We start from the raw sequence: 14884 nt of genomic DNA, 5'->3' as shown, positions 1-14884 counted from the left end.
TTTAGCAAAAATTCAAAGGCCTTCCACCATAGTGGAATTTCTATGGAGTCAAAGTGGTGGTATATATCTATAGATCTATATAGTTTATTTACTTTTGAGAGAGAGAGAGAGAGTGCACAGGTGAGGGAGGGGCAGAGAGAGGGAGACACAGAACACAGAATCTGAAGCAGACTCCAGGCTCTGGGCTGTCAGTGCAGAGCCCAATGTGGGGCTCAAACCCACTAACTGCGAGATCACGACCTGAGCCAAATTCAGACGCTTCACAGGCACCTTGAGATATCCTTCTTAAAGTGAAACTTTAAGTGAAACTGGCCCTTCCTAGAACCAAAATAGAGCCATGACATGTAGTGTGCTCTTTGGATTTTAGACAAAACATAGTCCTCATTTGGGTATGCCATTATGGCCCATTTACTTAATGAACTGAAAAGCTGCTAGTTTTGAGTGGGACCCAGAATGACAGAAAGCTCTTCAACAGGTCCAGGCTTCTAGGCAGCTGCTTTCGTACTTGATCCATATGTTCCATAATATCTGATGGTGCTTGAAGTATCAGTGGCAGATAGAGATGCTATTGGGAGCCTTTGGCAGGCCCCTATTGGTGAATCACAGTGCAGAGCCTTTAGACTTTGAAGTCCTGCCATCCTTTGCTGTTACTCTCTTTTTCAGAAATAGCATTTGATTTGCTACTGGGCTTTAGTAGAGACTCAACAATTAATCATAGTCCATCAAATCACCATGAGATCTGAGCTGCCCACCAGGCCACAAAGTTGGATGTGGACAGCAGCACCACATTGCCAAATGAGAGTGGTATATAGGAGACTTGGCTCAAGCAGGCCCTGAAGGCAAATTTGCATGAAGAAGTGGACTAAATAAATGCACATGACCTCCAATTCTATGATACTACCTTTTCCTAGCCCATACGTGGGGAGTGCCCTACAACCAGCTGGCTGACAGAGAGAAAAATGTGAACGTAGTTTACAGATGGTTCTATAAGATATGAAAGTACCACCCAAATAAGGACAGTTGCAGTACTATAGTCCCTTTCTGGGACATTCTTGGAGGACAATGATGAAATGAAATCTTCCCAGTGGGAAAAATTGGAAGGAGAGCATCTGGTTGCTTATTTTGCCTGGAAGGAGAAATGGCCAGAAGCAAGAATCTATATTCATAGACTATGGCCAATAGTTTGGTTGGATGGTCAGGGATTTAGAAGGAATATGACTGGAAAAATGTGTGATAAGGAGGTCTAGGGAAGTGGTATATGAATAGGTCTGAGTAGGCAAATGATGTGACGATACTTGTGTCCAATGTGAATGTTTATCTCAGCAGAGGAGAATCTTAATACATGTATAGGATGATCAACTCTGTGGATATCAGTCAGCCTCTTTCCTCAGCCACTCCTGTCATTGCCCAGTAGGCTCATAAAACAAAGTGGCCATGGTCCCAAAGATGGAGGTTCTGCATCCACTCAGCAACATGGACTTCCGTTCATCGTGACTGTCCTGGTTACAGCTACTGCTGAGTTCCCAGTCTGCCAGTAGCAGAGACCGACAGAGTCACCAATATGGCATCATTCCCTGGGTGATATGGCTTTGTTTTTCCTGCACTCAATGCTTCCACCAAACCACCATCTGGGGACTTATAGTGCACCTTATGCATCACTGTGGTATTTCAAGTAACATTTGCTTCTGATCAGAGGGCTCATTTCACAGCAAATGAATTGTGGCAACAAGCCCATACTCATGCTACTCACATGGTGTTGCCATGTTTTCTATCATCCTGAAGAAGTGGTCTTGATGCAGTATTAGAATCACCTTTTGAAGCCTCAGTTTCAGTGTCAGTGAGGTAGCAGTATCTTGTGGGACTGGGGAAGTGTCTGTGAGGATGATGTATATGCTTTAAATAAGCATCCAATATATGGTGCTGTTTTTCCCAGAGTCCAGGAATCAAGGGGTGCAAATGGGAGTGGTTCCACTCATTATCACCCCTAGTGATCCAATAGCAAAATTTTTGCTTTCCATCCCAGCAACCTTAGGCTCTGCTGGACTAGAAGTCTTAGTTACAAAGAGAGGAATGCTTCCACCAGAAGATACAACAATCATTCCATTAAAGTCAAAGATGAAGCTGCCACCTTGGATTGAGGCCACTTTGGGCTCCTCATGCTTCTGAATCAACAGGCAAAGGAGGTGGTTACTGTACTGAATGAGTGATTGGTCCTGATTACCATGAGGAAATTGGTACTACATAATGGATGTAAGATTATGTGTGAAATATAAGAGATCCTTTAGGGTGTCTCATTACTGCTGCATCCTGCAGTTAATGTTAATGGAAAACTGCACCTGGATTCAGGGAGAACTCCTAAGGACTCAGACACTTTAGGAATATTTGGGTTATCCCGCCAGGAAAGAATCAAAGCCAGCAGAGGTGCTTGCTGAGGGCAAAGTAGATATGAAATGTGTAGTGAAAGAAGGTAGTTATAAATGCTACATGACCAGTTGTAAAAATGAGAACAGTAATAGTATGCATAATTCTTCCTCATTTTGTTATGTATATTTATTAACCAAATATTTTTGTTTCCTTCCCTCTCTTATCCCATCAAACATAAGATTTATTAATAATAGTTAACTTCAGGGACACCTGGGTGGCTCAGTTGGTTGACTTCAACTCAGGTCATGATCTCACAGTTTGTGGGTTTGAACCCTGCATTAGGCTCTGCACTGACAGCTCAGAGCCTGAAGCCTGCTTCAAATTCTGTGCCTCTCTCTCTCTCTCTGCCCCTCTCCTTCTTGTGCTCTATCAAAAACAAATAAACATTAAAAAAATAGTTAACTTTATATCACAATATTTAAGTTACAGGGTATAAAAAAGAGAGTGAACTTCATCCAAAGGCATCCTCTCCTGGAGAAAGGGTTAATGTGTTTTCAATTGTACACAGAATGTTTCATGTTAGTTGGAAGTAGGACTCATGGTCTTCATTTGAAGAGTGTAATTAAAGGAAATGTGTGTGGGTGCCAAGTTGATAAGCGGTGGACAGTTAAGATCATGTATATGTGTCAACTTGGCTAGACTACAGGTATTCAATCAAACACTAATCTAGGTGTTGCTGTGAAGGTATTTTGTAGATGTGTCTAAAGTCCATAATCAGTTAACTTTAAGGGAGATTATCCTAGATTTCATCAGTTGAAAGACATTAAGAGCAGAGCTGAGGAATTCCCTGAAAAAGAAAAAATTCTGCCTGTAGATAGCAGTTTCATCTCATGTCCAAGAATTCTAGCCTGCTGTTCCTGATTTTAGGCTTGCCTAGACAGCCCCTACAATCACATAAGCAGATTCACTACAATAAGTCTTTATATATACTGTTTCTATTTCTCTGATTAAATATTGACTGATAGAACTATCTTCTAACCTTTCTTCTTCCAGGCCCCTGACTAGGCCATTTACCCAAGGAGTGTGATTATTCTTCTCTTGGGCCACTTCTCCTTCTACATGAAGTGGATGACCACATGCAATACATTAAGTTTCATCCAATGAGAAATATTTCTCTTTCAGAGCCACCCCTGTGAAGCTTCTGTGTAACGCTGTTGCCTTCCACTTCAGTTTACATTCACATACAGAGTCAACAAACTGTAAGCCAAGGTCAGCCTTTTTCTTTCTTTCTCAGCTGGTTATATGGGACTCCCATTTGTCCATATGAGTGATCTGAGACACTGGTGGAAGTGATGGGTGACAGGCTCATGTAGATTCTGTGTGCCCTTTAGTACTTCTTGTGCTTAATCCTCAATGTACCATTTCCAGTTTTTCAAAGATTGCACTGGGCTCATCCAACGTTATCACTTTTGTGGTTCTGACAGGATATACCTCACAATGGGCAGTTCAGGGTGCATGGTGACTTGGTTTCACATGGCCAAGCAATCTGTCCTTACAGGGTCCAGTAGCACACCAGGAGCTTATTTTCAAAAACTGTAATTATCTGCTTTGGATGACTCTTGCTCATCCTGCTCTGATTATGGCTTGCCATGAACTCCACACTGCATCATTTTCATCAGTCATATCTCCCAACAGTACAGTTATTTCAGATCACGTAGCTCCAGTGGAAGCACTGATTGTACCTCAGCTAGGACATGCTACAGAGCCCTTTACTATGTTAGGATCCGCTCAAAGCTGATAGCATTCTTTGCCACTCTGTATATGGGTATTCTAAAATGTTGAATGTGTTGCTTTCATAGCACAAAGAATTTTGCCTGGAAGCACACTTTCTTCTCAGTAGTAGAGAATACAAATAGAGAAATTTCTTTTATTTTACTAAGTGGAAGGTCTCTAAATCTTTATAGGTTCTCCTCTCATCCTCTGAGGAACATGTGTCTTAACAAGGCTTCCAATGTGCATGACATCCTTCCCCATGCTGTCTTATTAGATTGATTTCATCAATGAAATTACTGTGAATGTCCAATTCTCCTGTTATATTTTGACAGAGGTGGCAAAATCATAAATACAAAATAAATACAATACAAAATAAATTTTGTCTGTCACTTGCAAACTGTTTTTGGTTTTCTTTTGTGATTGGGATAGAAAAGAATAAACTCATTCAAATCAATCACTGTATACTATACACCTGCTATAGCAAAAATATCACTTCCAAAGGCTGCTAATTGGTAGAGCTTGCAGTTACATTCACAGACTGGGATATAAAACAGACGTATGAGTAAAAACAGGGAGAGGGACAAAACAGAAGAGACTCAAATATGAAGAACAAACTGAAGGTTATAGGAGGGGTTGTGGGGGGGGGTGGGCTAAATGGGTAAGGGACACTAAGGAATCTACTCCTGAAATCATTGTTGCACTATATGCTAACTAATTTGGATGTAAATTTAAAAAAATAAAAAATAAAACAAGTTAAAAAAATAGACATATGATACTGAGGTATAATAGTGACCACTAACCTTACATCCTTTTGATCTTTAGGGTGGGACAAATCTCTACCATCTCTCTGGGATGTGATACAATTTTTTATTTACCATTGTAGCTTGAGGGAACAGGAATAATCTCAGAGGTTTCCACTTGGTTTTTTTCTACTGCAACTCTAACACTAAAGGCCAAGGATCCCATACATGGATTAACTTCAACTCCAAAATATGTCAATACTTATTATAAATTTAGGGATACACAAAAGAGCCACCAGATCGTCTATGAACCCAATAGATCCCCTGTAAACTAGAATCAACTTATTACCTGACACCCACATAAGACTATTTTAACATGTGGACTATGATAATGCTTTAGGTCTCTGTGTATCACTGTCAAGTCAGACAATGATTTCAAGATGTCTGAGTATTTTCCTTTTTCCAATGTAAAGTTGCTCAAGTAAATGGCCATAGGTCCCTGTGGCAGAAAGACTACAATGTCCCTCAATGATCCCTGATCCTGACATGCATGCCTTTGTGTAATCCCCTTCCTTTGAGAGTGGACTTATCAACTTATTTCTAACCAACAGAATATGGCAAAGGTCACAGGAAGTCACTTCCATGATTAAAGTTACAAAAGACAACTTCTTTCTTGCTATAAGACTCTTTATTGACTGTGTCTTGCTGGCTTTGATGAAGTAAGATGCCATAGTGGTGAAGCCCAGACAGCAATGAACTGAAATTGGATCCTGGCCAGCAACCAGTATGAAACTGAGGTCCTTAGCCTAATAGCCTATAAGGAACTAAATCCTGCAAATAACCATGTGAGCTTGGAAGTGATCCTTCCCCAGTTGTGCCTTCAGGTAAAACTTGATCCATACCTTGACTGTAGCCTTTTTTTCATTGTTTTTTTGTTTGTTTAAGTTTTAAGTAATCTCTACACCCAACGTGGGGCTCAAACTCACAACCCTGGTATCAAGAGTCGCACACTCTTCCAACCAAGCCAGCCACATGCTCCTTGACTGTAGCCTTATGAGAAACTTTGAAGTAGAGGACCCAGCAAGGCTATGCTTAGATTCATGAACCTCAGAAACTGTTAATAGAATGACTGTGTGTTGCTCTAAGCTGCTGTTTGTGGTAGCTTGTTACAAAGTAACAGATAATACAGTGTAATAAAGGGTATGATTCCATTTTTGGTGTTTGACTGTTGTGTGTCCTTTCTTTTAGTGCATGGGAAGTTCAAACTACACAAACCCCAGCCTCTTCATGGGAACCCTTACACAGCCCCACCCCTAAGCACAATAAAAACCCAAGTCACTCTCCCCTCCCTGATCTCTCAATCCATTTTGAGACCTGCTTGGAATCCTGCTTTGTTCTCCCCAGAAAATATCATTATGTGAGTAATAAGCCTTTCCATATTCTGTTGGTGCATGTGTGGCAACATCAGTCTTGACAACCAAACAAAATTTTGAGTTGGGGGTATATCCCACATCTGTACTGTGGCTGCAAAAATTAAGGCAGTGATCAGAGCGTCTAAGCAATAACTGCCACTACCAGGGGTCTTTCTTCTATGCTTGGGTTTGCTAATAAGCTCTGTTGCCTTTTAGCAACTGTGCATTTTGAGTTGCTAACTTGAAAGCACACTGTTTGATTTGTGCTGCTGTCTGAGAGTTTGTGCTTTGAGTTTTGCCGCTTTGTGCTGTATTTTCTGAGTCCTACAAAACCTCTGTTAAAGATTTAACTGACCTAAATCACAAGTTTTGATAACTGGTATTTACAGAAATGAGATTCAGACCCTCCTTAAAGTAGTCCTGGGTCATGTGTCTTTGCCCAAATCTCTACCTCAGATTGAATCATATGTCTCAATTCCGGCATAAGTCATTACTGATGCTAGGCTCAGGGAAATCACACTTACCCTGGGACAATTAGTTGTGTGTTTTAAGCAGGCACTGAACGCTCATTCTAAAGTGCATGCAGGAGAAAGAGTGATAACCTGTGCAGTATTCAGGACCACTGGGTGATGGCTTCTTTGAAAGAAGAGCATATCACCATTTGGCATGCTAAAGCCTATACTCCTAAAACCAGATGGTTAACATCCTATAACATATCTTTGCTGGTGCTGCAGCCTATGCCTCTGCAAAATAGATTCTGATCCTCAGAGTTACAAAACAAAAAACAAAAAACTCATGGAACTCTGTGGCACAGTCCCTTATGAAAAGTGGCCTTGAATGCTTTATGACCACCCCTTTAAAGAATGTAAGACAATATCACCGTATTAGCCAACTGTAGAATTACACAAGAAACAGGTCACCTGGGTGGCTCAGTCAGTAGAGCATCTGACTCTTGACCTCAAGGTCATGAGTTCAAGCCCCACAATAGATGTGAGCCCACTGGAAAACAAACAAACAAACAAACAAACAAACAGACAAACAAGAAAGACTCTGGGTTTGATTAAGGGCCACAGATTACCAACGTTCAGAAACCAGGGTGGAAAAATCAGTACCCAGAGTTGCTAAAGTATGTAACACGATATATTACCTCAAGTGTCAATTTTAAACAAAAAATTATGAGACATACAAAGAAACAGGAAAATATGACCCAAACACAGGAAAAAAGCAAGCAATAGAAATTGTCTGTGAGAGGGCCCAAGTATCTCACTTAACAGAAAAGGACATCAAAGCAGCCATTAAAATTATGTTCAAGAACTGAAGGAAACCATGATTAAAGAAGCAAAAGAAAATATGATGACAATGCTTCATCAAAGAGCAAACATTAATAAAGAAATCAAAATTATAGAGAACCAAATAGAAATTGTGGAGTTTAAGACTGCAATAACCAAAATGAAAAACTAACTTGAGGAACTCAACAAATCTGAGCTGGCAAAAGAATCAATGAATATGACCATTATGGAGATCATGTAATTCAAAGAACAGAAAGAAAAAAGAATGAAGAAAAATGAACAGAGCCTCAGAGAAATATAGGACATCATTAAGAATGCCAACATACATGTAAAGGAGAGAATCAGAAAAAAACATTTAAGAAATAATGGCTGAAAATTTCCCAGTTCACTGAAAAACTTTAATATACACATCCAAGAAGCTAAAGAAACTAAGCAAAGATCCACAAAGACCTCATAGTAAAATTGCTAAAAGGTAGTCAAGAAGAAAATCTTGAAAGCAACAGAAAGACTCATCACTTACAAGGGAGCCCCAATAAAGTGAACAGTAAATCTCTTATCAGAAACAACACAGACCAGAAAACAATGGGATGACATATTCAAAGTTCTGAGAGGAGTTCTGGTCGGGTTGAGGGTGGGTGGGGGAGCTGTACACAAAAAATTTTATATGCAAGTAAAGTTGCCTTTAAAAAATGGTGAAATAAAGACATGCCAGTCAAACTCAAACTGAGACAATCTGTTGGTAACAGACCCACCTTACAAAACACACTAAAGAAAGTTCTTCAGAATGAAAACAAGTGACCAAAAAAGCACCGGTAAAGGTAATGATGTAATTATAAAAGATATCACAAATGCATATTTCTTCTCTTATTTGGTCTAAAAAGCAATTATATATATAAAACAATGTTTGTGCCAGTCCCATGCTATTGATAATGAATGTTGTGGCTGGACTAGCCCTTGTGGTTCTTACTATAATTGCAAGATGCCCTCAACAATAAACATCAGGAAACTCTGAAAGAGAACACTCAATGGGGCACCTGGGTGGCTCTGTTGGGTAAGCATCTGACTCTTGATTTTGGCTCAGGTCGTGATCTCATGGGTTCATGAGTTCAAGTCCCACATTGGGCTCTGTGCTGACAGCATGGAGCCTGCTTGGGATTCTCTGTCTCCCTCACTCTCTGTCTCCCCTGCTTTCTCTCTCTCTTAAAAAATAAATAAACTTAAAAAAAGAGAGAACGTTTATTTGCAAATCCTGAAAATTACACGGCACATCTGGAGCCATACAGTGAGGTTGCACAGAGAGAGAGAGACAGAAAGTGAAGGGTTTTACTTTTATTGTTTGACTAAGGGCTCATAGGTGGGAGGCCTAGGGTTTAGGGGGCTTACTCTTTATTGATGAGGTTAGAACATAAGAGCAGGAATTTGAAGTGCAGGAAGAGAAAAAAAAAAGGAGCCCAAATGGTCAGTTATTGAAATCAACCAAGATCTCTAAACCTACAAAGCCTTGAGAGAGGGGAGGCCTGGCTCTTTATCTAGTCATGTGGCTGGCAATGTGTTGGAGATAGCCATCTCTGAAGTGGATGCCTTGGTTTAAGTCAGGCACTTGCATTATTAAAGAAGAAAAACTGTCAGGACTTACACTACACAATACCTATACAACTGTATACAATATAACTATATTGTTAGACCTAGAACATACAGAAATTACTATATTAAACAACACAAAGAAGGCAGGTGGGAGCAAAGCTGTATTAGAATAAAGAAATGATACTAGATATTAATTTGGATCCACTGGAAACAAAGAGAAATAGAAACGGTAAATAAGAAGGTTAATATAACAAATTCCATAGTATATACTTTGCTTCTTTTCTTTACTCAGCATCTTTAGTAGACACAAAAAATATAAAGTTTAGGTTCATAACAGGATATAATATGTATAATAACACAAAATGGAAGAACAAGAAACAGAGCTATATGTGGGTAACATTTCTGTATCTCTCTGGAATTAATACACAGGTAAAGTAGATTTTGATAACTTAAAATGTATATGGCAAGCTACACAGGCAAGATTAAGACATTCTCAGACAAAACCTATGGTAGTTCATCACGACTAGACCTGTCTTAAAAGAAATGCTAAAGGGAATTCAAGTTGAAATGAAAGGACACTAAGTGACCTTAGTGAAATCTTAGGAAAGTATAAAAGTATAAAGTACAAAACTCACTGGAAAAGGTAAATAGTCAAATTCACAATAATATTGCAAAAGTAGTGCATAAATCATGTTTGAGTATAAAAGTTAAAAAAAACAAAAAATATTAAAAATAACTAGCTACTGTAATTTCTTGATATGCAATATAAAAAGACATAAAATATGACATCAATATAATAAAACTTAAGGGGAGGGCAGAGGTAAAAGAGAATTTTTATGCAACTGAAGTTGCTATTACCTTAAAATAGACTGTTATGGTTGTAAGATGTTTTATGTAAGCCCCATAGTAACCAAGAGAAAAAAACCTATAGTCAATACACAAGAGAGAAAGGAACCAAAGCATACTTCTATTTAAAAAAAAATCATCAAATCACAAAGGAAGACAGCAAGAGAGGAAGAAAGGAACAAAGGAACTACAATGCAGTCAGAAAACAATGAATGGAATGGCAATAAGATCTTACCTATCAATAATTGCTTTAACTGTAAAGAATTAAATTCTCCAATCAAGGCCATAGAGTGGTTGAATGGACCAAAAAAAGAAGGAGAAAGAGGAGTAGAAGGAGAAGGAGGAGGCAGAAGAGAGGGAGGAGGGAGAGGAAGGAGAAGGAGGGAGAGGGAGGAGGGAGGAGGGAGGAGGGAAGGGGAGAGAGACAGGGAGACAGAGACGAAGAAGAATTCCAAAATATGCTGACTACAAGAGAATCACTTTAGCTTTAGGACACACATAGACTAAAAGTGAAAGGACAGAAAAAGATCTTCTGTTCAAATGATCACCAAAAGAGAGCAGGGGTGGTTATATCACTAAAAATAGACTTTTAGTCAAAATCTGTCACAAGTCATTATATAAGTGATCATTCATAAAGAGAATATAACAATTGTAAATATATATGCATCCTACACCAGAGCATTTTTTTTTTAATTTTTTTTCAACGTTTATTTATTTATTTTTTTGGGACAGAGAGAGACAGAGCATGAACAGGGGAGGGGCAGAGAGAGAGGGAGACACAGAATCGGAAACAGGCTCCAGGCTCCAGGCTCTGAGCCATCAGCCCAGAGCCCGACGCGGGGCTCGAACTCCCGGACCGCGAGATCGTGACCTGGCTGAAGTCAGACGCTTTAACCGACTGCGCCACCCAGGCGCCCCTACACCAGAGCATTTAAATATATGAAGCAAATACTGACAGATCTGAATGGAGAAGTAGATAGCAATAAAAAGAGCAGAGAAATTCAATATCCCACTTTCAACAGTAGCTCTTTTCAGACAGAAAATCAATAAGGAAAGAGTGGACTTGAATAACACTTTAGACCAAATGGAACTAATGAACATACACAGAATATTCCACCCAACAGCAGCAGAATACACATTCTTCTCAAGAACACACACAACATTCTCCAGCATAAATCATATGTTAGGCTATAAGATAAGTCTTAGCACATTTAAGATTGAAATCCTATCAAGTAACTTTTTTGACCACAATGGTATGAAACTACAAATCATTAACAGGAGGAAAACTGGAAAATTTCACAAATATGTGAAAATTATACATATTCAGGAGTACACACTCCTGAACAACCAATTGATCAAAACAGAAATCAAAATAGAAATCAGACAATATCTTAACAAAAATGAAAATGGAAACAAACATATGGGATATAATAAATGCAGTTCTAATGGGGGAGTTTATAGGGATAAAAGCTACATTAGGGGGAAACAATCTTAAGTACCTAACTTCACACCCCAAGAAACTAGAAAAAAGAACTAAGCCCAAAGTTTGCATAAGGAAGGAAGTGATATGAGAGCATATAAATGAAAGATACTTAAAAGACAATAGAAAAGATCAATAAAACCAAGGGTTGGCCCTTTGAAAATATATAGTTGAAAAACTATTAGCTAGTCTGACTTAACCAAAAAACAAAGAGACAGAGGACTCAGATAAATAATGTTATAAACAAAAGAGAGAGTTCCAATATTGCAGGGAAGGATTGCAGGCAATGAAGGATTTGGAGAAGACAGGCAGTAAATTGATAGTTGGCATGTCTGTAAATCCCTTGGAAATACTGAAATGAAAGAGGGCTAAATTTGGAACGATGAGAATTTCATGAAACAAAGATTATGATTAATCCACTTTCATCCAAAGAATTTAAAAAATTTAATCCCTGTAAGAATACAAAAGACCTGACAGCTGGTCCTATAGAATCAGGTATTAAGAAAGCTTTAATTCTTACTTTACTTGTTTGATAACTTTTGAATTTTGTAGCATGTATTTTTATTACCTAAATTTTTAAACTAAAAAATTAATGTAACATCAAAACTACATACACTCTCATGGTTGGCAATCTACCCAATGGAAATAAAAGAATGATGAGATAAGAATATTTACTGTATGATCCTTTGGGATGAAAAAGAAATAGAACAATCAAATGTCTATAGTAAGGAATGGCTTAAAATATGGATATACATCCTACACCAGAAATATTCAGGAGCTTTAAAAACAATAAGTTAGATCTGTATGTATTCACCTGGAAAAAAAGTCCACAATTATTTAAGTGCAAAAAGAAATTGCTGTGAAATATGTCACTATAGGCTGTAAAATCTTCCATATACATGCAATAAACCCTCCATATTTGCAGGTATGTTTGAGCAGGAAGGAGCAACACACACATAGTGGCTCTCACAGATGTGTGGGAGGGGAAGAAATTGTTTTCATTTTATTTCTGCCACTTCACTGGTTTCAGTGAAAACACTATTTATAAAATTTATTTCCAATATTGATTATAACTCAGAAACAGCATTGGAACTAGAACAATTTTTACCTGTTAATAATTTTTCAATTTTCCCTGCTTGAAGTTTTTTTTTTCAAGGATCATTGAAATAAATCAATACTAACGAAATTCATTATTTTACCAACATTTATCTTGAAGAAAAAAAAAGAAAATGTAAATTTCTAAAAACAATTTCATGATGCTAGACTAGGATGGGGAGAGAGAAGAGGAAACCTTACTGGCATCTCAACAGTATGAAGTGTCTGATGTATATTAAATTGCAAGCCATGATTAAAAACCTTTCCACAGTCATAAGGTTTCTTCCCAGAATGAATTCTCTGATGGTGTGAAAAGCTTGAATGATAGCTAAAGGTCTTTCCACATTCCTTACATTCATAGGGCTTCTCACCAGTATGTATTCTCTGATGTTGAATAAGGTGTGAATGAAGTCTAAAGGCCTTACCACATATCATACATTCATGAGGTTTCTCACCAGTATGAATTCTCTGATGTCTTTTGAGGTGTGAGCACTGTCTAAAAGTCTTCCCACATTCCTTGCACTCATAGGGTTTCTCACCGGTATGAATCCTCTGATGCAGGGTAAGTTGTAAGCCATCACAAAAGGCCTTCCCACATTCACTACATTCATAAGGTTTTTTGCCAGAATGAATTTTCTGATGGTGAGAGAAGCTTGAGTGATAGCTAAAGGCCTTTCCACATTCTCTACATTGATAGGGTTTCTCACCAGTATGAATTCTCTGATGTATGGTAAGGTGTGAGCGATGCCTAAAAGTCTTTCCACATTCTTTACATTCATAGGGTTTCTCACCAGTATGGAGTCGTAGATGTTCAGTAAGTTGAAAGCCACGAATAAAAGCCTTCCCACATTGCTTACATTCATAAGGTTTTTCACCAGTATGAAGTCTCTGATGTTGAGTAAGCTGTGATCGCTGCCTAAAGGCCTTCCCACATTCTTTACATTCATAAGGTTTTTCACCAGTGTGAATTCTCTGATGCAGAATAAGTTCTGAGCCATAATTAAAGGCCTTCCCACATTCTTTACATTCATAGCGTTTTTCACCATTATGGATTCTCAGGTGTTGCTTAAGTTGTGAACAATGAATAAAAGCTCTCCAACATTCCTTACATTCATTGCACTTGTTACTATTTTGAATTCTCTGTTTAGTAAGATATGATATATTAAGAATTTCTGCACATTCCTTACATTCAGACAGTTTTTCTTTAGAATGAGCTCTTCTGTGATCACTAAAAAATAAATGGTAACTGAAGTTTTTTCTACATTCTTTACATCCAAAGATTTTCTCTCTATTATAAAATTCCTGAGTTAGTAAAGAATGTTGGTTAAATATAGGCATATGTTCATGGTTGATAACAAATTGCCTGAAATAGCCCTCTTGTTCCTGTTGTCTTTCAAACTGAGTATTGCATTCCCAAATATCTCTGAAAATGGATTTCTCAGGATTATGACTTTTAAAGTCTTCCATGATAGCCCTTTGGGATGACTCTGTCTCATAAATGTCTTTTGGAGATAACTTCTTGGCCTCACACCTGGACACCAAGTCTGAAAGATAAGAAACACACTTTAATTGCTGGTTTCGTGTCAGAAAAGAAAATATATATGGTAGCAAAGAGAGATAACTGGAAATAATTCACGTAAAAGATGAGTCTTGGAGAACTCTAAAATATCATCATGAAACTGAATGAAAAAAAAAAAACGGTAAGGAGAACACAGAGAAATGAGCGCTCAGAAGAGAAAGTGAGGGAGTTAATTAACAAATCAAGTCAATGGTTCTGAATTTTTTTTTTTAAGATTTTATTTTTAAGCAATCTCTACACCCAGCATTGGGCTCAAACCCACAACCCCAAGACCAGGAGTTACACATTCCACCAACTGAGCCAGCCGGGTGCCCCAGTTGTTCTGAAATTTTGATCTACCTCAGAGTTTGCTGCAATTATAGATGTTTAGGAAACATTCTAGATCAAATGAATCCATATCTACCAGAGTTGGTTTCAGAATGAGATCAATTGAATCAGAATCTACAAGAGTGTATGTTTAACACTTTCCACCAGGCCAAGGGATTATGAGATGGAGACTGCTGATTGTCCCCAAATGTCTATTATTCCCCTTTTATATATGGATTGAACCAATGGTTTTTAGTTGAGAACAAGGTTGCCCAATATAAACACTGCATTTCCCAGGCTCTTTTGCAGAAGAATATGCCATGTAACTGGATTCTGCCTTAAAAAAAAAAAAAAAAAAAAAAAGCATAAGTATCAAATAGTAGCTTCTGAAACTTTAACAGCCAGCTGGCCCATGT

The 14884-nt window shown here is 38.2% G+C and overlaps 1 protein-coding gene and 1 long non-coding RNA gene across 9 annotated transcripts in view; one reads left to right on the top strand and one right to left on the bottom strand.

The window, feature by feature from the left end:
* LOC128313198 (uncharacterized) overlaps positions 1 to 14884 on the top strand; it is a 110189-nt gene that overhangs the window by 73642 nt on the left and 21663 nt on the right. The gene's annotated exons all lie outside the window — the stretch shown is intronic.
* Positions 9795 to 14884, bottom strand: part of ZNF461 (zinc finger protein 461) — a 41628-nt gene continuing 36538 nt past the window's right edge. For all 8 annotated transcript variants that reach the window (XM_027044767.2, XM_053210238.1, XM_015071939.3 and 5 more), the window contains one exon: positions 9795 to 14127. In XM_027044767.2, the coding sequence (XP_026900568.1) occupies positions 12740 to 14050 (1311 nt within the window). In that variant the 5' untranslated portion in view covers positions 14051 to 14127 and the 3' untranslated portion in view covers positions 9795 to 12739. The remainder of the gene's footprint in view (positions 14128 to 14884) is intronic.

Source organism: Acinonyx jubatus, chromosome E2, assembly GCF_027475565.1.
Source record: "Acinonyx jubatus isolate Ajub_Pintada_27869175 chromosome E2, VMU_Ajub_asm_v1.0, whole genome shotgun sequence".
Taxonomy (NCBI): Eukaryota; Metazoa; Chordata; class Mammalia; order Carnivora; family Felidae; genus Acinonyx; species Acinonyx jubatus.
Note: the sequence above shows the minus strand (reverse complement) of the source record. Positions and strands in the feature narration are given on the sequence as shown.